Source organism: Streptopelia decaocto, assembly GCF_964273445.1.
Source record: "Streptopelia decaocto genome assembly, chromosome: 21".
Lineage (NCBI taxonomy): Eukaryota > Metazoa > Chordata > Aves > Columbiformes > Columbidae > Streptopelia > Streptopelia decaocto.
In genome coordinates, this window is record NC_138676.1 from 928,672 (window position 1) to 949,111 (window position 20,440).

At 51.8% G+C, this 20,440-nt stretch overlaps 3 protein-coding genes across 4 annotated transcripts; 2 read left to right on the forward strand and 1 right to left on the reverse strand.

Moving 5' to 3' along the window:
* Positions 1-1,046: 1,046 nt before the first annotated feature.
* Positions 1,047-4,886, forward strand: CD3E (CD3 epsilon subunit of T-cell receptor complex). The gene is made up of 7 exons (XM_082070463.1): positions 1,047-1,333; positions 2,086-2,106; positions 2,403-2,423; positions 2,689-2,889; positions 3,627-3,779; positions 4,243-4,289; positions 4,599-4,886. The coding sequence occupies exons 1-7, from the start codon at positions 1,285-1,287 to the stop codon at positions 4,653-4,655; spliced, it is 549 nt and encodes a 182-aa protein (XP_081926589.1). The 5' UTR covers positions 1,047-1,284; the 3' UTR covers positions 4,656-4,886.
* Positions 4,887-6,500: 1,614 nt separating this feature from the next.
* CD3D (CD3 delta subunit of T-cell receptor complex) lies at positions 6,501-9,409 on the reverse strand. Its single transcript, XM_082070355.1, has 5 exons — positions 9,228-9,409; positions 8,016-8,225; positions 7,402-7,533; positions 6,963-7,006; positions 6,501-6,813 (listed from the first exon to the last, which is right to left on the reverse strand). Exons 1-5 carry the CDS (start codon positions 9,298-9,300, stop codon positions 6,751-6,753), a joined length of 522 nt encoding a protein of 173 aa, XP_081926481.1. The 5' UTR covers positions 9,301-9,409; the 3' UTR covers positions 6,501-6,750.
* Positions 9,410-9,793: 384 nt separating this feature from the next.
* Positions 9,794-19,005, forward strand: ZW10 (zw10 kinetochore protein). 2 transcript variants are annotated; one of them, XM_082070226.1, is made up of 16 exons: positions 9,794-9,938; positions 10,143-10,277; positions 11,186-11,287; positions 11,477-11,554; positions 11,678-11,837; positions 12,079-12,228; positions 12,801-12,992; positions 13,254-13,417; positions 13,752-13,934; positions 14,380-14,618; positions 15,089-15,160; positions 15,616-15,785; positions 16,406-16,536; positions 16,728-16,859; positions 17,723-17,925; positions 18,390-19,005. In XM_082070226.1, the coding sequence occupies exons 1-16, from the start codon at positions 9,822-9,824 to the stop codon at positions 18,508-18,510; spliced, it is 2,349 nt and encodes a 782-aa protein (XP_081926352.1). In that variant the 5' UTR covers positions 9,794-9,821; the 3' UTR covers positions 18,511-19,005. The 2 variants fall into 2 exon arrangements, with proteins under 2 accessions (XP_081926352.1, XP_081926353.1); XM_082070227.1 differs by having other exon boundaries at positions 10,143-10,223.
* The last annotated feature ends 1,435 nt before the right edge of the window (positions 19,006-20,440 follow it).

Below are 20,440 nucleotides of genomic sequence, written 5' to 3' on the forward strand. Positions count from 1 at the left end.
ACCGTACGGGCAGCTTTGCCACCTCTGTGGCTTCAAGCAGAAGGAAAAGATGGTATGTTCCCACTTTGTCCATGGCAGCATCCCTGCTGGAGGCAAAACTCGGGAGGGCCCCAGCCCCTGGAGCCGCGGGGTCCCTGCCGGCCCCAAGCACCAGTTTGGAAGGAGAACGTTCCCAGTGCGAGGCGAGCGGAGCCGAGCGGGTGGACGGGGCAGGAGCCCCCTCTAGTGGAACCAGCCCTGGTGCCGGGCTTGGCAAAGCCAGGGGACACGGTGCACGGAGGACTCCTCAAAAAACACTGCGAGACCTCCGGCTGGGCCATGGGCAGAGGTGTCCGACACAGGGTCTGGACTCCTCCCACATGGAAGGATGCCGCAGGCTTCCAGGATGGTCTTCTTGTAGGTGCAATTGAATGCTGCTTTTGCAGCCTCATATTGAAACGGAAGAGAAACAGCAACGCGGTGAAGCGAGTTCCCTCCTGCCAGGAGAGCGTGTCTTTGCTTCTGTGCCAGGAGCAGAGCACTGGGCTCAGGTCGGGGGTGCAGGAGGGGCTGCAGTGCTTGGCCACCCTGCGCTGCACCCCTCGCTGTCACCGCGTGTGCAGGGGAGAGTCTGGGTCAGGACCTGGCGAATGCCGCTCTTGGAGAGGCAGCAGGAGTGAACGAGATGTGTTAGAGCAGGATAACAAGAGTCCAGATCGCATCACCAATTACTAAAACCCACAGGTTTTGCAGCCTGGCACTTACAGACTCGTTTCTGCTGGCCGTACAGTGTCTCAAGGTGCTTCTTGTAGTGTTTCAGGTTCCTTTGTTGTTTGTTCTGTCGTTGTGTTGCTTGTGGCAGTTTGAACTCAGGAACACTTTGAAAAGTTGTTAGGAAGGTCCTGATGGCAAATCTAGTCTAGGCTCATTTATCTCTCCTGCTGCTCCCAGAGCAGTTACCACAGATCTCCCGAGATCTGAACGGGGCTGGTGCAGAGCAGCCACCCCTCGCTCTCGGTGACGTTCCGGGAACACGTTTTGAGCCTCCGCACTTCCTGACATGGGCTTATTTTCTCATACGTGCTCTGTGTCTTTCTTGGCTGCTTGCAGGTTTCACTGGAAACAGTGAGCCTCCCCAGCGCCGCTCAGCTCGCTGCCACACGCGATTCTGGGAAAAAAGTCCTGGGCCTCTTTCTTGTAAGCGAGAACTCGAAAAGGCGATTGTCTTCTTTCCTCCCTCGCAGCCAGCCTCGGTGATGCCCATCTGATGTGGTAGGGAAGAGGAAGAGGAGGAGGAAGACAAGGATGAGGTTGGAGCGGTCCCTGCCTCTCCTGGCGCTGCTGCTCTGTGCGGGTGAGTCCGGCGGGGACGGGGGCGCAGGGACACGCAGCTGGTTCTGCAAAGCGCCTGCAGCCACATCTGCGGCTGGCACATATGGCACCTATGGAGCTGCTGCTCCCCAGAGCGAGCACTGCAGAGGAACAGAATCCAGCCGCTCGGGCTGGAGAAAGGCACCCAAGGTCCCCGATGCATTCTGGTTCCTACTCAATTCACTAGGACACCGGGTCTCTGAACTTTGTGTAGCTGGGCTAGAGCTCGATTCCCTGCTTTCTGCAGCGGTGTGAACTATGCGGTTCTCTGACTTTAATTTTATCTTTACTCTTCATTCATGTGCTTTTCTTACAATTGTTTGCGACCATGGGTAAATAACTTCAGATTCACCGTGATATCATGGGAGTGGTAGCGATTTCCACGTTACTGCAGAAACCAGGCTTGATTTTCCAGCAATCTGTGGTCCATGCCCATCAAGCAAAATTGCTGTGTGTACAGCTTGCAATGACCCTTTTTCTAAACCGGGGCGGAAAATTAGTCAAATTTCCATTCTGTGTTATTCTGTGTTAAAAATGGCTTCCAAAGGAAAAGCCTTCATCTCAGAACAACATCCTGTCTCAGCTACCAGAATGCTTCTCCTGCCTTTAGCACAAATACAGGAGTACAAACATCTCTTTCAGGCAGCTGAGTTCAGAAAAGATACCCTGGAAGTAGGAAAGGTGGATGATATCAGTAGCTAAATTACTTAACACTTATTATTCTCTCTTTTGCAGTGCACATCGCAGCCCAGGAGGGTAAGTGTATTTTACCAGCATCCTTAACTGCTTAGTATGAGAAAAAGATCAACTATGCCTCACAAGTGAGGACTAAAAGTCAAATAGAAATATTTGAGTCTTGCAAATATTGCAGGATAGGAAAAATTCCCGGTTCATTAGTTGTTACAGATCTCACTGGTATGAAAACTCATCTGTCATTAATTGTTCCTAATTACTGCAAATGACCCCAGGCAGGATTGGGTATTTTTCAGCAGAAACAGGGGTAAGGTAATAGCAGGCACATTCGTTAACACGTGTTGTTCTCTCCTTTGCAGACGATACCGAAGTACTGGAGGGTAAGTGTTTTACCAGCATTCTTAATATTTATCGTGATACAAAGACTGCAGAGACCTCGAAGGTGTGGACTAAAAGGTAGATAGAAATATTTCTATTCAAGCAGTATTTTAGGAGGCAAAAATTTCTTGTTTGTTAGTTGCTACCGCTATCACCTATCAGAAAAATAAATTATAATGCGTCACCCCTAATTACTGTTAGTGGTCTCCAAGCAGAAGGCATTTGTAATGCTGGTTTCTCTTCTCATTGGCCCACCTTCCAACGAAGAATTCCTGGTGGAGATCTCAGGAACCACGGTGACAATCACATGTCCCTCGCCTGAAGAGAGCGGCATAGCCTGGGAAATAACTGGGACAAAACCAACCAGCGGGGACAGGAAGTACGTTATGGAGAATCACGACAGCTCCCCTGCCAACGTGAGCTGTACCTCAGGGGGCAAGAAGCATGAGATGTACCTGAACGTCAGAGGTGAGTGAAAGGCACTCGGTCATCGGGTCTGCGCATTTCAGTGACAGACACTGGGAGCCGAGAGCTCCATTTCAGCGCTGCTGCTCTGGGTGAACACAGTTCTGCTGAGGCTCTTCCCACCCTGCGTGGCCAATAAAAGAGTCACATTTGGCGAATGAAATTGCCCTGCTCTCCTCGCCTTCCCCTTGCTCCGTCCTCAAGCTGTTTGCACAGCAATGCTTCCCACATATACGGTACATGATCTCTTTTTCCATACAGCTTCTGCCATGCTACGAGGCAAGAGTAATGTTTGTCCCCAATTGCAGAGGCACTTCTTACCTTGCAGAGTGTAACACTCCCATCTGGAGCACACAGCCTGGAGTTTACTCCACCCTGGCAGTGATTTAAGCCTCTGAGCCATTTGAAGTTAGGGCAGCTGCCCTGTATTCAGTAATCAGAGCCCAGCATGGGATGGCTGCAATGGCCTAGGAGATGTTTTGCACCCTGGGGCTCAGGCCACGCAAACAGCAGAGGACAGCGGAGGAAGGTGCACACACCAGCCCCTGCTCTGTCTGTTTGCAGACAGAAATGGTGGCGTGGATAGAATAGCCCGTGCTGGCCCCTTCTGTTTGCTCCTTTCTCCTTTCCACCCAGAACCGTATCCTCCCTGCTGGCACCCAGCAGACGAGCAAGACCCGCGCTTTCCTTGCCGCGAGGGAAGGGCGCCCATCTCAGAACACTTTCCTCTCTCCCGGCAGTGTGCGCAAACTGCCAGGAGCTGGATGCCCTGGCAGTGACGGGGATCGTCACTGCAGATCTTCTCATCACCTTCGGGGTCCTGATCCTGGTCTATTACTTCAGCAAAGACAGGAAGGGGAAGGCGAGCGCTGGCACTGGCGGTCGCCCACGAGGTAAGAGCCGTTGCGCGGGTGTCTCTGCTCTCCACGGTGTGTGCTAAGCACTAAACCAGCGCTTGCTCTCCTCAGTGACAGAGCCTCCTCTGCTCCCCCAGGCCTCCCAAACCTTGCCCAGTGATGCTCCCGCTCGCCGCATCTGTTGCTCTGGGCTGCCCTCTTGTCTGGGATGGGGGCGGCCGCTGTGCCGTGTCAAAGGTTTCCTGTGGAGCTGTGGCCTGGGCTTGTGCTCACAGGGCCTTCTTGTTTTCATGTATTTCTTCACAACTGGGAAAGCTAGAAATTTACCCTTGCTCCAAGCAATCTGATTTCTTCCTAAATGATCCTGCATCCTGCCTGCAGCAGCTCTAAGCTCATAACAAAGCCATGCGAGTTGACCCATGGTATGCATTGCCCTGGGATCATCTCCACGAAGACCACTTGCATCACCGAGGATGACCTCTCTTTGCTTCTGTTGCAGCCCAGAAGATGCAGCGTCCTCCCCCAGTTCCAAACCCGGACTATGAGGTATGGAGAAGCTGCACTTTTTTCCATCTCTCTCTGCTGGTTGGGGAGGGATAGGCAGAGCTGGGAATGGGTAGCAGTTATCCTTCTTCCTCCTTGCAAGAAGCATCCAGTCAGCCTGCAGGCTTTCCCAGGAGCAGAGGACAGAGGTGGTGAGGGTGGAGCCCCATCTGGTGCTGACACGGGGGCCGGGAGCAGAACCGCAGCACCAATGCTGCTCTCCCTGTTGTCGTTTTCTCCACGGGTTGGGTGAACCCAGAGCCTGGTGTTCTGTGATGGTGTGTTAACAAGGATTCTCTGCTGTTCCCACAGCCCATCCGGAAAGGCCAGCGGGAAGTGTACGCAGGCCTGGAGCCCAGGGGCTTCTGATGTTCCCACGGATGACGGGCTGGTGAGGAGCAGCAGAGGGTCCGTGTGCCTCTTCCCAGCTCGGTTCCAGCTCTCTGCAGGCTTGCTGAGGCCCAGGCGTGTTGTCGTACACCAGGCAGCTGCCCAGGACAGGCACCCTGCTGTGTTCCTTCAGCTTGACATTAGGGAGAAGCAACAATTGAGCACATTGGCAACGGAAGTTCTCCTTCTCATTAAAGACCTGCAGCCTCACTGGCGGCTCCTGGCCTCCTTTGTCCTCACGCTTCCCCGCCACGCTCCGCTCCAGTTGAATGCTCTGCTTTCCCTCCCATTTCATTTCCACCCCCAGTGGCTCCGCGTGCTCCCCGTGCCGCTCTGGGCAGCCGATTGCCCCCCTGAGGGCTCCGGATCTCAGGGGAAGTGCAACTGCACACCTGCGGTTTCCCGAGCAGCAGCCATGGGGCAGGTAGGAACTTGAGAAGGGCCTGAGAGGTGCTGTGGTGCCTGGGACCAACATTTCTGTTGCTCTGCAGAGCAACAGCTCCGAAGAAAGGAAACAGCAGCAACGATGGGGGCTGGGGGTGGTTTAACCCTTGAGTTTCAGTGTGCAGACACGAACACCCAGCAAGTTTCACGCTTCGGATTGCTGTGCGTACCCTGCAGGATGTGGTTTTAAGGGCAGCACAGCTGGGTTTACCATACAAGGCGCTACACAGCTAGGAGGGAGATGCAAGAGACAAAGAGCACTAACGCCCCCAGCTCTAAAACAGCTCCGGGCCACACTCAGCTTCTGCAGAACAGCACAGCTCCAGGGACATGTGCTCACACCAGCCATGTGGCCACGGCCACAAGTGGGACATGATAACTTGGACCACTCTGAGTGTGCAAGGTCTAAATTTTGCTCCAAGCTACACCCCGGTGCTTCTGTCACCATTTATGGGGCTGCACGTTTGCCCCAGCCAGCACCACCCCATTGCTCCCCTTATCTCAGTGCGATCAGCGCCCACGCAGTGACAACATCTCTCTGCCTCTCAGCAGCACTACAGAAATATTTCTGTCCTTCCGAGAGCGGGGCGCTGAGGAGCCTCTCGCAAATACAGGAGGTGTAGATGTTGCCCTTGCTGCGTCTTTGATTTGTGCAGAGCACATCCACCCACTCAGCTTGGGGTTCTCCTGCTCTTTGGGTGTGTTTAGCCACCTTTGCTCACTGCGTTCACATCTGAAAGCACTATGGGCACTTTTTTTATAAGGTCCTACCGAGATGGCTTTGCAGACCAAAAGTGAGTATTGACATATCCTACCTGCAATGGCCGTATCACGCTTCGCCTTCACTGGAGCAGATTAGAGCAGAAAAAAATCACCAAGATATTATTGTGCTTCACTCCCCTAAGCACCCAGGCAGCTCCCTGGGTGCCAGGGGCCTGGCAAGCCCCTGCAGTTTGGAGACTGCCATTAGATACAAAGCCCTGCACATGCAAAGGAAACGTCCTCCTGCCCTCCGTCCTGCCAGCCCCCCCGCTCTGTCCAGGAGACTGAGGCACGCAGGCGCTTTGCAGGAATGACACAGTCCCTGCTGAGTGTCACTGTGCCCCTGGCGTCCTTGCTCCCCATTCTGGGAGTTAAATGAGACAAAGCCTCTGCTGCCTCTCCTTCACAAGGTCCCCAATCCTCAGCTTCACCAATGGACCTGGATGTCATCTTGATCCTGGCACAGAGAGGTGACACAGCCACGGGCACCTGCCTGCAGCGGCAGAGCAGTGTCCTACTGGGACAGGCAGGGACCTTACGGCTCTGCAGGGATCCAGGCAGATCGCATCCAGCGCTCACCTTCCCCAGGACTCAACACAAGCGATGGAGCCGGGAGGCTGTGGGACAGGCTTATCTTTAATGAGAGGAATATAGAAGCACGAGAGGTCATGGAAAGAGCGGAGTGCTACAAGCAGCCCATCCTGGCAAGGAGCTGGAGGGCTCTCTGCGCAAAAACCTGTGCTGTGTTCTGAAAGCAGCGAGCTTATGAGGGCAGTGCCAGGGCAGGGTACCAGCACTCTTGGGCGCTGGCTTCGCCGTGGTATCGCTCCCGGTGTGAAGGAATCACAGGCTACAGCATCTTCCCACTTCACTTGCGGGCCTTGGCAGGTGCCAGCCGGCTGTACTGTCCATCGTCCCGCTCGCCAAGGGGCTGGGAGAAAAACAACAGGCAAGATGAGCTACAGCCGTGTCTGTCCAGCCCCGGGAGGGAGGGTACAGGGGATGCGGACCCAGCCCTCCCTTTGCCATGTCCCGGACACAGAGCTTTACCCCGGAGAGTAAGAGGCAGCTCACACTCACCTGGTAGACCTGCTCATTGGCAATCAGGTTCTGCCTGTCAGAAGCTAAATGGAGAAAGAAAGTGGTTAAGGATGGTGGGCAGTACGGTGAACATTCGCCAACAAATGCACACGGCTGTCTGCTTTCAGCCCTGGGCTTCTGCTGACTCTGGGAGGCTCAGGGGAAAGCCCCTGCAAGGCCTCAGATGTCACTGTGCCACCGGCTGCTGTCCCTGTGATGATGCTTTGGTGAACTTTGTGCATTCAGTAGCTTCTCCTGGGAAGCCGAGCCAGGGCCAGGAAGGGTGCACGGAAGGCTCACATGGATCCCTGCCCTAGACACGCTGCCTGCAGCGACTCTGTGGGCTGCGATGGTAAGTCCTGGGGTACCGTACAGCTCCTAAAGACGCCCAGGCACTCCCCGTGCCCCCCGCGGGCAGCCAGTGGGGCTGGCCCCTCACCTCGAGACATGCGCCCCTTGTTGTGGCCAGCGACACAATACACGGCGACCGCCAGGAAGACGGTGGCGACGACATCTGCGACCACGATCCCCGAGATGGTGGGAGCGTCCACTTCGATGCAGTTCTGGCACACTGGAAGCCCAAAAGGACACAAACATTGAAAGCAGGGCCGTGACCAGCACCCTGCCCCTGTCGCCAGGGCCAGGCTGAGCCCAAGCGCCTGCCCAGCTCAGGCGGGTTCCAGTCCCAGGGCGACAGAGACCAGTGATGAAGTCTGGCTTGCTGCGTGACTCGAGAGCGGCAGCACAAGCTGCCACGTGTCCCCAGCACTCAGGGCAAGGCACAGCAGGGCCAGCGAGCGGTTAGTGACAAGGCAGCGTGACTGCCAGGTTATGGCAGTAAACGGGGCTGTAAAACACTCCCAGGGACACCGCATGCAGGGGAACGTGAAGCTTGGCTGTTCCCAAGGGCAACCCAGCACAGGAGCCGTCAGGACTTACACGAACTGGTGGAACCACCCTTAAACTCTGGAAAATCAGTAGCGCCCTCAAAAATGTGCTTGGGTGAAAACTCCAAGCAGTCCTGGCTCTAGAAAACAGGTTTGCAACACTTACTTCGATAGTGCACCTGAAGCGGGGGGCTTCTCTGTCCGTTTTCTGTTTCACATGTATAGATTCCTCTGGGATCATCGTAAACTGCACCCAAGTCCAGCCGTATTGTGTTTCCTATCTCATTCCCATCTTTCCGCCACGTGACTTGACTTCCACCGCTTGCACATTGCAGGAACACCTTCCCACTGGCTTCTTTCAGGATTACTTTCTGTCCTGTAAAGAAAAGGAGAGCAGAGAGCCCCAGAGCTGAGTTCTCAGCGCTCGCAGCGCTCAGAGGTCTCACTCACGGAGATGGCTGTGGTAGACAGCGTCACATTAGACTGTCCCATGAGCGGTGGAAAGGACGCCACAAACAAAAAACTCTGCAAAAAGCAGCCCGCTCAGCAGAAAAGTAGTCGGGTGTTCAACTGGTGGTTATGCTAACACAGGTCTTGGTAGTTTAGATCTAAATCCGTTAGAGTTAAAACTAACTGGACTCGGGCATCTACCTGGACTCTGTTCAGACTGCACACGCTTGACCCACACCCCCCACACAGATCCCATTGGTATTGAAGTTCAGCTGCAGTGAGAGACATTTCAGCAGCAGGTGAAATGTTTCCATGAGCACGAACAGGAGCTGAGCCCAAATGGGGAGCCAAAACCCATTTGGTTTTTTTACTTAATAGTAAACAATATTTTTAGAGAAAAGCATGCAAAACACTGCACAGAACTGCTTCCTTGGCCCAAAGGCATCACCTTCAGAGTCTGCAAAAGGAGAGTAAATGCTCTGTTGTATTTGCTGAGCACGGTGGAGCAGGGTACAGCCTCGCCTGCTTGCACATTTGTGCCAGACACAAAGCCCATGGCTACTCTGGTCTAACACCACAGGACTACCAAGTCCAGCTTTGCATTCTCTGTCATTGCAAGGCGGGTTTGAGCCACCACAGTGAACGCACACAGCTCCAGACTGTCACAGCACCGGTCAGGGCAGGCAGCGCCATCGGAGCCATCGCGTCCTCAGAACCGCTGCACCGATTCACTCCCTGTTCCCTAACGCCATTTACAAACCTCACATCAAGATGCCGCAATGGACGACCCCACTGAGCCGTGGGGGTCTTGCTTCCAGCCACCCTCCCACTGCCGCAGAGACACCCGTGGGGTTGGCAATACGGGTGACAAGTCTCCAGGGACCACAGCAAGTGCCCCGCGGGCAGCGCCTGACGCGCAGGGACTCACCTCGGACGGCCCAGCTGGCCAGGGCCAGGCTGGCCAGCAGTGCCCAGGTGCGCAGGGCGCTCCCCCTCCGCATGGCGCACAGCGGCGGCGCCCCCGTCCCGCTCGGGTGGCAGGACGTGCAGAGCTCGGCGCCACGACGCGCCACCCGCCCCGAGAGCTTTGTCAGGTGCCGGATGCTGGCGGCTGGAGCCTCCTCCCTCCCTCCCGCAGCAGCCGGGGGTGTGTGAGGCGCCCCACGCCCAGCCGCGATGCCCGTGGGGAGGCAGGGGCACAGCTAAGCCTGAGACAGCCTCGGCAGCCACGGACCCCAGCAGTTTCAGACACCCAGGAAGCCCCCAGCAGCTGGGGACCCCCAGCAGCCTCGTGTCCCCGCGCAGCCACAGAGCCCCAGCAATCATGTGTCCCCCAGCAGCCATGTCTCCCCACCAAAAGAATTTTCCCCGCACCCCCGTGTCCCCGCACACACAGGTCCACCCAGCCACGTGTTCCCCCGCGGGCGCTGGCGACGCCCCGCACAAGCCTGTCCCGCTCCGGCCGCCGTAGCCGCTCGGGCGCCGTCCCGTGGTGCCGCGCGGCGGCGGGCGGAGCGCGGCCATGGCGGCGCCGGCGGGCTCGCTGGTGGCGGCCGTGCTGGCCAGCTCGGGCCGCCTGGACAAGGAGGACCTGGGCACCCGCATCGGGCGGCTCTCCCGCCGCGTGGAGGAGCTGAAGGCAGGGCCGGGGGGGGGGCTGGGGAGGCGGGGGGGGGCTTGGGGAGAGCCCGGGGGCGGCGCGGGGTGTCCCCGGCCCGGGCGCTGAGCTCCGGCCGCTCTGCGCTGCGGTTCCCGGGCAGCTGGCTCAGCCCCGGCTGCCCCGGAACGGCCCCTTCCCGCTGCCTCCGGGAGCGGCGGTGCCAGCGCTGCCTCTGTGCCGCAGGGAGAAGTGTGCGCCGTGATCAACCAGAAGTACAGCGAGTTCCTGCCCAGCATGCAGAGCGCCCAGGAGCTGCTGGCGCAGGTGGACGGGCTGGCCGGGAACATCGACCTGCTGAGGGCGGGCATCGAGAGCGAGGTGACGGCGGGAGGGCGGGCATCGAGAGCGAGGTGACGGCGGGAGGGCGGGCATCGGGAGCGAGGTGACGGCGGGAGGGCGGGCATCGGGAGCGAGGTGACAGCGGGAGGGCGGGCATCGGGAGCGAGGTGACAGCGGCGCCTCCCGGGCTGCTCGGCCGCTTTGGCTTCACCCCAAACCTGTAGCACCCCCCCGCCCCAAATCGTCTTCCTGACTACAAACCCTGGATGATTTCACCCCTAAAAAATGCCTTTAGGTGACACATGCTGCAGAGGCGTGTGTCACATCGGGGCTGGGAGAACAGAGCTGTCATTAAGAGGTGGCGCTGGTTTGCTCTGTTGTACAGTGTGTCGCAGGTCTCCTTCCAAAAGAAGGATCAGCCTCGTAAATTGCAGAAGGGTGTGGCGGTGCTGGGGCCACCCTGACTGCAGGCAGAAAGGGAACCCGAATCGCACCTGTGCACATTCAGTGGAGCCTGTAAGGAGGTGCAAGCAGCTCCCGTGAGCTGGACAGCAGGTCCACTCTGGTTTTGCCTTCTTTGATCCATTTTCCAGCATCTGGGGATCTGTAACAGTGTTAACTGTGAATTAACTTTTGGCTCAGTTCAAGCATTCTTGCATTTTAGGTGGCTGTGTTAAAGGAACGCTGAAGTCCTTTTAAGACTAAATATCCTTACAGTGCCTTAAAAAAACCTGTAATGCATTTAAAGATAAATCAGTTTATAAGTGTTTTCAATGCTTACAAGAATCTTCCTAGCAAGGAATAAAATGGATGGAGCCTTCTTTCTCCTCACCTGGTTATTCTAGTAACAGAAATACTTTAAATTTCATATTGTTACCACTTTTAGAAAGAAGTGTGTCTGGTGACATTTGCTTGCTGTGCAGGAACTGAAAAGTTTGTTATTTTAGGTTCAGCGAGACCCAAATGCCGCTGTTGCCGAATTTGCTGAATTGAAGCAGCAGTTGGAGCGAGACACGCTGGTTCTGAGCATCCTGAAAAAGCTACAGGAGGTGAGGTGGAGGAGCAGCTTAAAATCTTGAAGCAGTAGTTGTCCTCTCTGCTTCTCAGTCTGTGGCGTTATTCTGGACTTCTCCTGCGAGTAACTGTCTGCAGCTCCCCTGGCTCTAGCTGTGTTGTTCAAGAAATTGTAGTCTGTTTGCAGATATACCGTGACATATGAATCTGTTTGATTGTTGCAGTTTGATACAGCTATGGAAGAGTACAATACTGCTTTGCTGGAAAAGAAGTACGTTGTAGCAGCTCAACAACTGGAAAAGGTAATAATGACTTCTTAAGCATATGCAATAACATTCATGCATACTTTCAATACATTTCACCAGATGCTTTTCCTTAGCAGGGACAACAGTTACCCAACGTTTTGTGTTTGATTTTACCACCAGACAAGAAGCAACCTGAAAATGCTGGAATCCCGCAAGGGCTTTGAGCTGAAGATCCTGAAAGCACTGCGCACGGAGCTCACAGTGCAGACCGAGAACATGCTCTATCATTTAGGAGAAGAATGGCAGAAATTGGTTGTATGGAAGCTTCCTCCTTCGAAAGGTACTCACAATTCCCATTTGTTTCACTGGTTTTGCTTCACTATTTGAAGTGGCTGGTTTCAGGCTCCTACAAGATAGGAAATGCATTAACATGGTTGAACTAAGATTGGTTTAAGGAGCTCTTTCTGCTGTTTGCATAACCTAATGAGTGGGAGCGATAAGTGCCGGTGTTCTTTGCAGTAGCTTCTCAGATCTGCTGTATCTCTCAGACCCCGTTCAGAGAGATTCTTCTTTTTCTCTAGAAAGCAGCAGCCTGGAGTCAGCGATGCATTCAGAACTGCACTTACACACTGTGTCATCAAAAGAGGAGGAGACTGCTGGCCCCCCGGTTGCTTCTGTGCTGCAGGCATTTGCTGTCCTAGGAGAACTGCACACCAAATTTAAAAGTTTTGGTAAGATGGATCCAAAGAAACATATAGCTGTATTGGTCTGCGTAGACACAAGTTCAGACTTGGTTTAGGATGGATATCGAGATCCAGTTCACTTCAGCAGTACACGGGAAGACTTCTTTCTCCTTGGCTTGTGTTTCCAGTGAATATGAGGTTAATGCTCTGGTTCTTCTTATAGGACATTATTTATCCTATTATTTATCCAGAATTAGTTATCCTTGCCTGTCAGTTTACCCTAGTATACTGTGTGGCGATGAGGAACGACACATACAGGCGCAGACAGAGACGCACAGACAAAGTTCTTGTCAGCAGCGAGAGCAGAGCCAGGCTGAGCTGACTTTTCTTAACAGTTCTCAATTTATAGCTTTACAGATACATGAGTAAAATGGTCCTTAGTGAAGCCAAACCCAGCATTTGACCTCGTTAGCTGGTCCGTGCTACAGCTATTGCAGAGTGTTTCTTCCGCTTCACATGAGGAATCTCCACATCCAAAACAGTCACGGTTGGGCCTCACTGGAGCGAACTGCCTGTCCCCTGCTCTTGGAAAACATCTTGTTTGTTTGTTTGTTTCTCAGGTCAGTTGTTGCTGAAATACATCCTCAAGCCACTGATTTCATACCCATCTCTTCAGCCATTCACAGAGGAACAGTCAGATGTGTTCATCCTGCGTTTTAAGTCCAAGGAGCCTCACTTGGATTATTCTTCTCCTGTAGAGGTTTTTGACAAGATCAAGCTTATTTTTGAAGTTCTTCACAAGTATTTGCTGAGTAGGTAGTTTCTCCCTTTTGGGCTGAGATCGGTACCTGGTGTTCATGCAGCTGGGCTCAGTTTACACAAATTCGGTTCTTTTGGTGGGGTGGGCGATGGCACGGGCCTGGCACGCGGCCTGCCTGAGCAGAATCCCTCCATGATAGGATTATGGAACAGCTAATGGACGATGATCAGACAGGAAGCACTGAATGAACTGCCGAAGGGTCTGGTCCAGGAACGAAGCGTAGTAAAACCTGTTTCTGTTCTCTTGAACTCAGATGTGCCTCTTGAGCAGCCTGCGGAAGATACAAAGGATTGCAGGGTTATACTCCCGGAACTGCTGGGTGATGTGATATGGGAAGATTTATCAGACTGCCTAATTCAGAACTGCCTGGTGAATTCAATCCCAACCAACAGCAGCAAACTGGAGCAGTATATAGAGGTAGGTTTCCCAATCTTTCCGATCTATGCAGCAGAAATGCCAGATGGGCAGCTTCAGCAGAAAGCTGCCTTGCTGATCTAGAATTGTGTATTTCTCTCAGTTAAGCTGTGGCTTATTTTTCTCGTCACGTGAAGTGTACGAGGTCTCTGATCTGTGGAACTTGGGCCGTGTTTAGCTGAGACCTGGAGACTTTCAGGGTGTGCAATGTAAGGCGCGTGTGTGAGCCGAAGATGATGGTTGCTGCTTGCCCAGCTGGCTTCCTGTGGACCGACTAATTATGTTCTTTGATTTTGGGAAACTGTGCTAATGTGGAATACGTGCTTGCTCTTCTCAGGTGATTAAATCTGCAGAGGAATTTGAAAAAGCCTTGAAGAACATGCGGATTTTGAAAGGAGACACGACTGATTTACTGAAATACGCCCGTAATGTCAATTCCCACTTTGCTAACAAGAAGTGCCAGGATGTGATTGTGGCAGCCAGAAACCTGATGACCTCAGAAATACACAATACTGTAAAGGTGACTCTTGGTTTTCTGTGTGGGAAAAATAGCTTAGCTGGTAAAGAAGGCTTGTCTAGAGCAGTCAAGTCCTTTCTTTTGTGGAGCACTGAGTACTCTTGATTATTTGAGCATCTTGGCCAACAACAGCTTCAAAGCCTTGTTTAATGGTGCTCAAGTGGGTTATTTCACTAACAAGATGTTCTTTAGAATTACTGAATTGTGCTTGCATAGGCTTTTCTGGCTAGTGTCACAAGCCTAAGAACCTTTAAAGGGTTACTTTCAAGTTGCTTGAAGGCATGCAAGGCTGTATAAATTGTTTAGTGGTCTGCAGAGTTATTCATAAGGCAGGAGACTTGCAGCCTTGCATTTATCTTAAGTCTCTGTCATTCAGCGTCTTGTAGTCCTGCACACTCTCCTTTCTCTTGGCTCTAAATTATATTATACCTCTCTTCTTTTCCCTTAGATCACACCTGATTCCAGTGTAGCCCTTCCAAGGCTTCCTGATCCTGGGTCAGGAGATCACTTAAAAATGCAAAAAACTAATAAACTTCTGCATAACAACGTGGTGAATTTGGAGAACGACACTAAACTGACCCAGTACATGTTTTCTCTACCCGCCTGCCGCATCAGTTCGTCGGTGGAGGAGCTGATGAAGCTGGCGTATCAGACGCTGCTGGAGGCCACAGCCAGCACGGATCAGTGGTAGGAGTTAGTTATGAGCGGGTAACTCTTGGGTGCCTTTGACAAGGCCAAGGATCTGTTAATAGATTAAAACAACTTTAAAAGAACAGAAGATACTTAAAAATGAGAATGGATCATTACTTGGCTGGCGGATCCCTGGGTTGGTGCAGCAGGAGCAGCTGCAGACTTGGCTCCCTGCAATGCTCAGGTTCAGCAGCTTTTGGGCTTCTGTTTTCAGGGAAGGTTCAGGTACACTTTCTTGTGTTTTAGCTATTAAAGCAGTGAAAACAATGTACACAATGTACTTCATGGCTTCGGTCGTTTAGTTGGGAAAAACACTACTGCAGCGTTCAATGTTTTATCATACGTTAGCTGTCAGTTGTTTAGAAAAACCGAAACTACCTCATTAACCTTTGGAGAGGTTAAGGGTCACTTGTGAACAAGACGTTAATTCCACTGACAAACTAACGTGAACCTCGTTTTCCTTGTAGCTGTATACAGCTCTTCTACTCTGTGCGGAACATATTCCAGCTGTTCTGTGATGTAGTGCCAACTTACCACAAGTAAGTGCGTGTGTGTTACCAATGCTATTGGAACAGCCCTGCTTGTCCCCGGTTTGTCCACCACAGCCAGAGATTACTAAGGGCTTTCTCTAGTGGCCAAAAAATAGTACTCTTGGTATATTATTAAGTCATACGTGCTGCAGAATAGGTGCTGGAGAGTTTGAGTTGGCAGACTCCTGACCAGGAGATAGTTGCTGTTTGTAATGGTTGGATTTGGATCCAGCCACTTAACTTTGACCCCAGGTCTGATGCTGAGATTTTTCCTGATGTTTTTCTTGTAAAATAGAGCAGCAATGAAGATCAAAAGTATACAAACCTGTCAGAGAACACTGGGGTGTTACTGAAAGAGACTTCTCCACTCTGAGTTTCTCTGGGGTAGGCGTGACTATTTTCTTAACAGAGCCAGGTCTAAATAGATACATTTCTTCCTTTGCTCTTCCTCCATCCTGGGACAGAGAGAACCTTCAGAAACTACCCCAGCTGGCGGCCATTCACCACAACAACTGCATGTACATCGCGCACCACTTGCTCACCCTGGGGCACCAGTTCCGATACCGCCTGACTGACATCCTATGCGACGGAGCAGCCACCTTTGTAGATCTGGTACCTGGCTTCAGGAGACTTGGTAATTTTACCTTTCAGTATTGAAATATATTGATGGATGACAAGGTAATTAATCCTGGTATTTGCTGCTGAATGATTTAATGTGTGGCTACTGACCCCAGCAGCGGATTGTTGTTTAAGAGTTTTGGACAAGCAGCAAGGACGTTTTCTAGGATGGGAAGCCTGACAGAGCGTTACAACTCTACGTGAGGTGGTTGTTTAAGGCCTGACTCTTTGAAACCCAACTCTTCTTGTCCAGCACATGGTTGCAAAAGCAGATCGTTATCCAGTGAGGTGTGTTGGCACCATATTTTGAGATCTGCTGCTCAGTTTTTAGCTTATTCTGTGGAAACCTTCTCTCAGAACTGAAGAGCCTAACAGGAGCCTGTCATCCATAGCTAATGCTGCTACTCAGCTTCTTCTCAAAAGTGCTGTAGCAACACAAGCTGCACAAGAGCTTACCAAGTATGTGACCAGGCCTGGTTAAATTTGCTCTGTGAGACTGTCTAGAGACTAGAAATTCTTTTAAAAATAAAGCTAATTTAGAGCAAGTTCATTATTCAACAATTACAGTCTTTGAAATGGCAGAGCAAATTTAATAATTACTTAATTGCCTCTCTCTGTTTGTTTTTGCTCCTAAAGGGACAGCGTGTTTTCTGGCCCAGATGCGAGTACAGAAAGGAGAAATCCTAGAGAGGCTGTCAAGTGCCAGGAATTTTTCTAATATGGATGATGAAGATAATTATTCTGCAGCAAACAAAGCAATAAGGCAGGTAAGCACAGCAGTCAAAGCCAGATATCCTGTTGTCTGTGCATGTTGTCCCTGGGTAGGTACGGGATGTCACCTCAGTCCTGAGAACTGTGCAGCATCTCAGCCGAGTAGAACTCGTCAAAACAACAGTTTTCTGGCCTGATTGTTTTTCTCTTGGTACCATGTAGGTAACAAAGAGCTGTTCTCTTCCAGGTACTGCATCAGCTGAAACGACTGGGAAAGGTCTGGCAAGACGTCCTTCCGGTGACTGTTTACTGCAAGGCCATGGGGACGCTACTGAACACGGCTCTCGCGGAGATCATCGCTAGGATTGCTGCCCTGGAGGTAACTGCGTGAGTGTCGGCTACAGCTGCCGCGAGCAGCAGCTGCAGTCTCTGCAAGTTCTTTCCAAAATCAGGTTTCAGGGCAACAGGTACCTTTCCCAGAAATTGTAAGTGTGGTCCTGTCTCTGAGAAATGTTTAAAATACCAGTAACGTCCGGCTGAGACCATATATACTCTTGCAGCGATACCATGACTCTCTAGTCAAGGGCAGAGTCAGGGAAGTGGCCACGTTTTTATCATAATTTGGAATTTGGCGTGGCACTCCCACTACAACCACTTCTGTGTGTTGGTCTCTTTCTCTGTTCAGGGCACAGGGGTTAACTGTTGTCTCAGACCCCATCTATTCCGATACATTTTCAATCTGTGCATCTCTAACGAACCTCTCCATCCTGTCTATGCACCAGATGCCAAAATACCTGTGGTGTTGCAAACTGAAATTCTTACCTGTTTCAGTCTCCCTTTGACTCCCAGTGTTGTGTTTAAATGATTGTCAGGTTACGTTGGGTCAAGTACAACTACCCTATTACATTTCTTAATGAAAATATGTTTTCACAGCAAATTACAGAAATACGCTAGTGCATCTGTTGTAGGCTACACCCAAAAGCCTTCCCGCTGTGCATTAAGCCAACCAGCCCTCTTTTCCTGTACCAGCCAGTTTATGGGGCGCTCGCTCAGGCTGTGCCTACCAAAAATCTTGGCTTGTGTCATTGGGCTGGCAATGCCTGAGCAATCCCCTTGTAAACTGTCCAGACCGTCACCATGACACCTCTGCTTCACAGTGAAATGCTTGCTCTTCCACTAAGATGCGCTGTTCAGAAGCACAACCATTGCCGTATCTTAACTGCTGAATTTGTTCAATTCTAGGATATCTCTGCGGAAGATGCGGATCGGTTGTACTCCCTCTGCAGGATCATGGTGGAGGAAGGACCCCGAGTTTTCACCCCACTACCTGAAGAAGACAAAAATAAGAAATACCAAGAGGAAGTTCCAGTCTACGTGAAGAAGTGGATGACGTTCAAAGAGCTGATGATCATCTTGCAAGCCAACCTCCAAGAAATCGTAGATCAGTAGGTGTCTTCCTCTCTTCCTTCTCAGTCAGTGCTTCGCCCCGGGGCAGGAGCTGCGCGGGTTCCTCAGCAGGGCAGCATTAGTGAGGAGCAGGTAGCTGCTCCTGGGGCTGTTCCTGCCTCTGTGTTTGCCAGCCGTGCCTCGCTGCTGCGAGCGCTCCTTACGATCGGCCTCTGCTTTTAACTTGCAAGGGAGATTCATCTGAATTAAACCTGAGGATTTGTATAATTACTTCTGTTACTTCAGTTGGCATGAATTGTCAGAAGCACAAAAATAATCTCACAGCCTGTTAGTTTGTATACCCAGGCAGGCAATTCTAGACTCAAGTTGCGTACAGCCGATAGGTTGCTAACTGGGTTTGGTTTGCTTTCGAACTTACTACTGTACCAAGTTCTTGGAAGGCTTGTTTAACGTGACGCTTCTGTGCCGTTTGGTTAAATGAAGCTCTTTCTTCCCCCTGTAGGTGGGCGGATGGGAAGGGGCCTCTTGCAGCTGAATTCTCTGCAGCTGAAGTGAAGAGTCTGATCCGAGCCTTGTTCCAGAACACGGAAAGGAGAGCAGCGGCACTGGCCAAAATTAAGTAACTGTGTTTGCTCCTACATGTTGTATATTCTGATAAAGCAAGAGCAAACCGAGTCTTTCAAATATTTTTTTGAATTTGACTCTTCTTATTTGTACTGGTGTAAAAAAAGCCTGGCATTGGGGAACTGCTTCCTATCTTTCCTGTCTCCATGCTTGTAGGACAAATAGGATGACTCTTCTTTGTGGCTTTAACTGGCACGGGGAAGGGGCAAATGCAGACAAACTGGCCCTTTGAGGGCAGCACATGGGAATGTGCAAGGGAGGGAGATAGTGAAGTGAAATCTGACTGCCACTTACACCTCCAGCCTTTCCTTCCCCTTCAGTAGCGGGGCTGCAGGCCGAGCGTGTTCCCGTAGCGCCCGCATCTCCTGGGACCCCCTCCCTCTTCACACACAGCAATCCAAAAAAACACATTTTGAAAAACCACCACTTCTCCTCTACGGATTGTTCACAGAAATATAATTTGCTATTTTCTTTAATAAACTATTTATACTGAATGTGTTTTTTTAGTGTTGTCTGGGGATTCTCTCAGGGTTATAGTAACACTGTATGGATTAGTCCTGGACCATTCTCTACTTAGGACATGGAAAGAGCACAGCGTTGCTCTGTGAAGTCTCCTTGCCTTGTTTCTAGTAGATCTAGTCCAAAAAAAGAGAAGAGAAAAAAGGGAATCAGTACCATACAAGAGGTTGTCCCAGGGGTTCATGTGTGACAGTGACAGTGAAGGAGCGAGTTGAAATCGGGTGCTGGCATTGGCATTTGTCTGTGTAACACACAGGGCTGTAGGTCGGGGGTGGACTTTTTATCCTCCAGACCACTGATCTCATTCAGCGATGAGGCCGGAGAGCTGAGGAGGTGAGCAGGGCTGCAGACACCCCCGAGCCCCAACCTTGGCTCAGCAGCGGAGCCGCTCCCGGTGCCGCTGGAGCGTCTGGTCTCCGCAGGACTGTAGATGGTGCTGGAGGGCTGAGGAGCACCCGTGGGAAACCAGGCGACAGCCCAGGCTGCAGAAAGCAGCCCGGGAACCCTTTGCTGACTCCTGCCCCGTGTTTGGAGGGGAGGACTCACCCGGCACCTCCCGCCGCTGCGTCACCAGCCCAGGGCGGCTGCAGGAGCCGCTCGGGACGTCCCCCCTCGAGCATCCCGCGCCCCGGGGCTGCCGGAACGCTGACCTCGCACACGGCAAGTGCAGACGCAGGTTGTGACCACTGCCAGCAACACACCAACACCTCCCTGCAGGCAGCAAACCGCAGTGAGCGAGTATCAGTGATAAAATCCAGCAAATCCCAAAGATACAGCAGTAGTGGTTAAAAACCAGGACACAGTCAGTCTAACACCTCGCTACTCTGAGTCACGCTCGTTCTGTTTTCTTTTAAAACTCATTAAAAGAAGATCAATATTTCTATCAATTCTGCTTGCCTGCAATAAGAAAATAGCGACTAAAATGAGAGAGCTTTCAAAATTAAACATTGACACACAGTTGTAAAAGGTAGGAAAGAGAATGTCTCATCATTTTTCTGTGCTTCTTTAGAAAAATGAAAGAAGCAGGAGTGATTACAGACATTGCTGGCCACTGAATACCCACCTGTTGCATGAATACCCGACAAGGGGCAGAGATATGAAGGATAAGACGTTTCCTTTGTCTTTTTCTACCTTATTCCCGTTGAAGCAGTTTTCCCTTTCCCAGCTGGGAGCAGTGCGCAGGCTGCGGAGCAACAAGCCAGAGGTTGGCTCAGGTTGCTGTAGCAAAGCTGACAGTCATGGTTCTGCATGGCAATGGAAGGTCTGGCCTACAGCTTGTCAAACGATGTCCTTTGAACTTGTGCAATAACGAGCTTCAGTTATTCAAGTCTGTTCTGCTGACATTAGGAAGAAAGGGTCATTAATTAGCACCAAACTGCATATTGAAAACCTGACCCCGACACACTGTCC

Bases quoted from the DNA above. Each gene is read 5' to 3' on its own strand.
- CD3D (XM_082070355.1), bottom strand. From the start codon at position 9,300: ATGCGGAGGGGGAGCGCCCTGCGCACCTGGGCACTGCTGGCCAGCCTG. The intron at 8,226-9,227 runs GTGAGTCCCTGC...TTTTCTTTACAG, and splicing joins GGCCAGCTGGGCCGTCCGAG to GACAGAAAGTAATCCTGAAA. The intron at 6,814-6,962 runs GTGAGTGTGAGC...TTTTTCTCCCAG, and splicing joins CCAATGAGCAGGTCTACCAG to CCCCTTGGCGAGCGGGACGA.
- ZW10 (XM_082070226.1), top strand. From the start codon at position 9,822: ATGGCGGCGCCGGCGGGCTCGCTGGTGGCGGCCGTGCTGGCCAGCTCG. The intron at 11,288-11,476 runs GTGAGGTGGAGG...TGATTGTTGCAG, and splicing joins TCCTGAAAAAGCTACAGGAG to TTTGATACAGCTATGGAAGA. The intron at 17,926-18,389 runs GTAGGTGTCTTC...TTCCCCCTGTAG, and splicing joins CTCCAAGAAATCGTAGATCA to GTGGGCGGATGGGAAGGGGC.
- CD3E (XM_082070463.1), top strand. From the start codon at position 1,285: ATGAGGTTGGAGCGGTCCCTGCCTCTCCTGGCGCTGCTGCTCTGTGCG. The intron at 2,890-3,626 runs GTGAGTGAAAGG...CTCTCCCGGCAG, and splicing joins GATGTACCTGAACGTCAGAG to TGTGCGCAAACTGCCAGGAG. The intron at 4,290-4,598 runs GTATGGAGAAGC...CTGTTCCCACAG, and splicing joins TTCCAAACCCGGACTATGAG to CCCATCCGGAAAGGCCAGCG.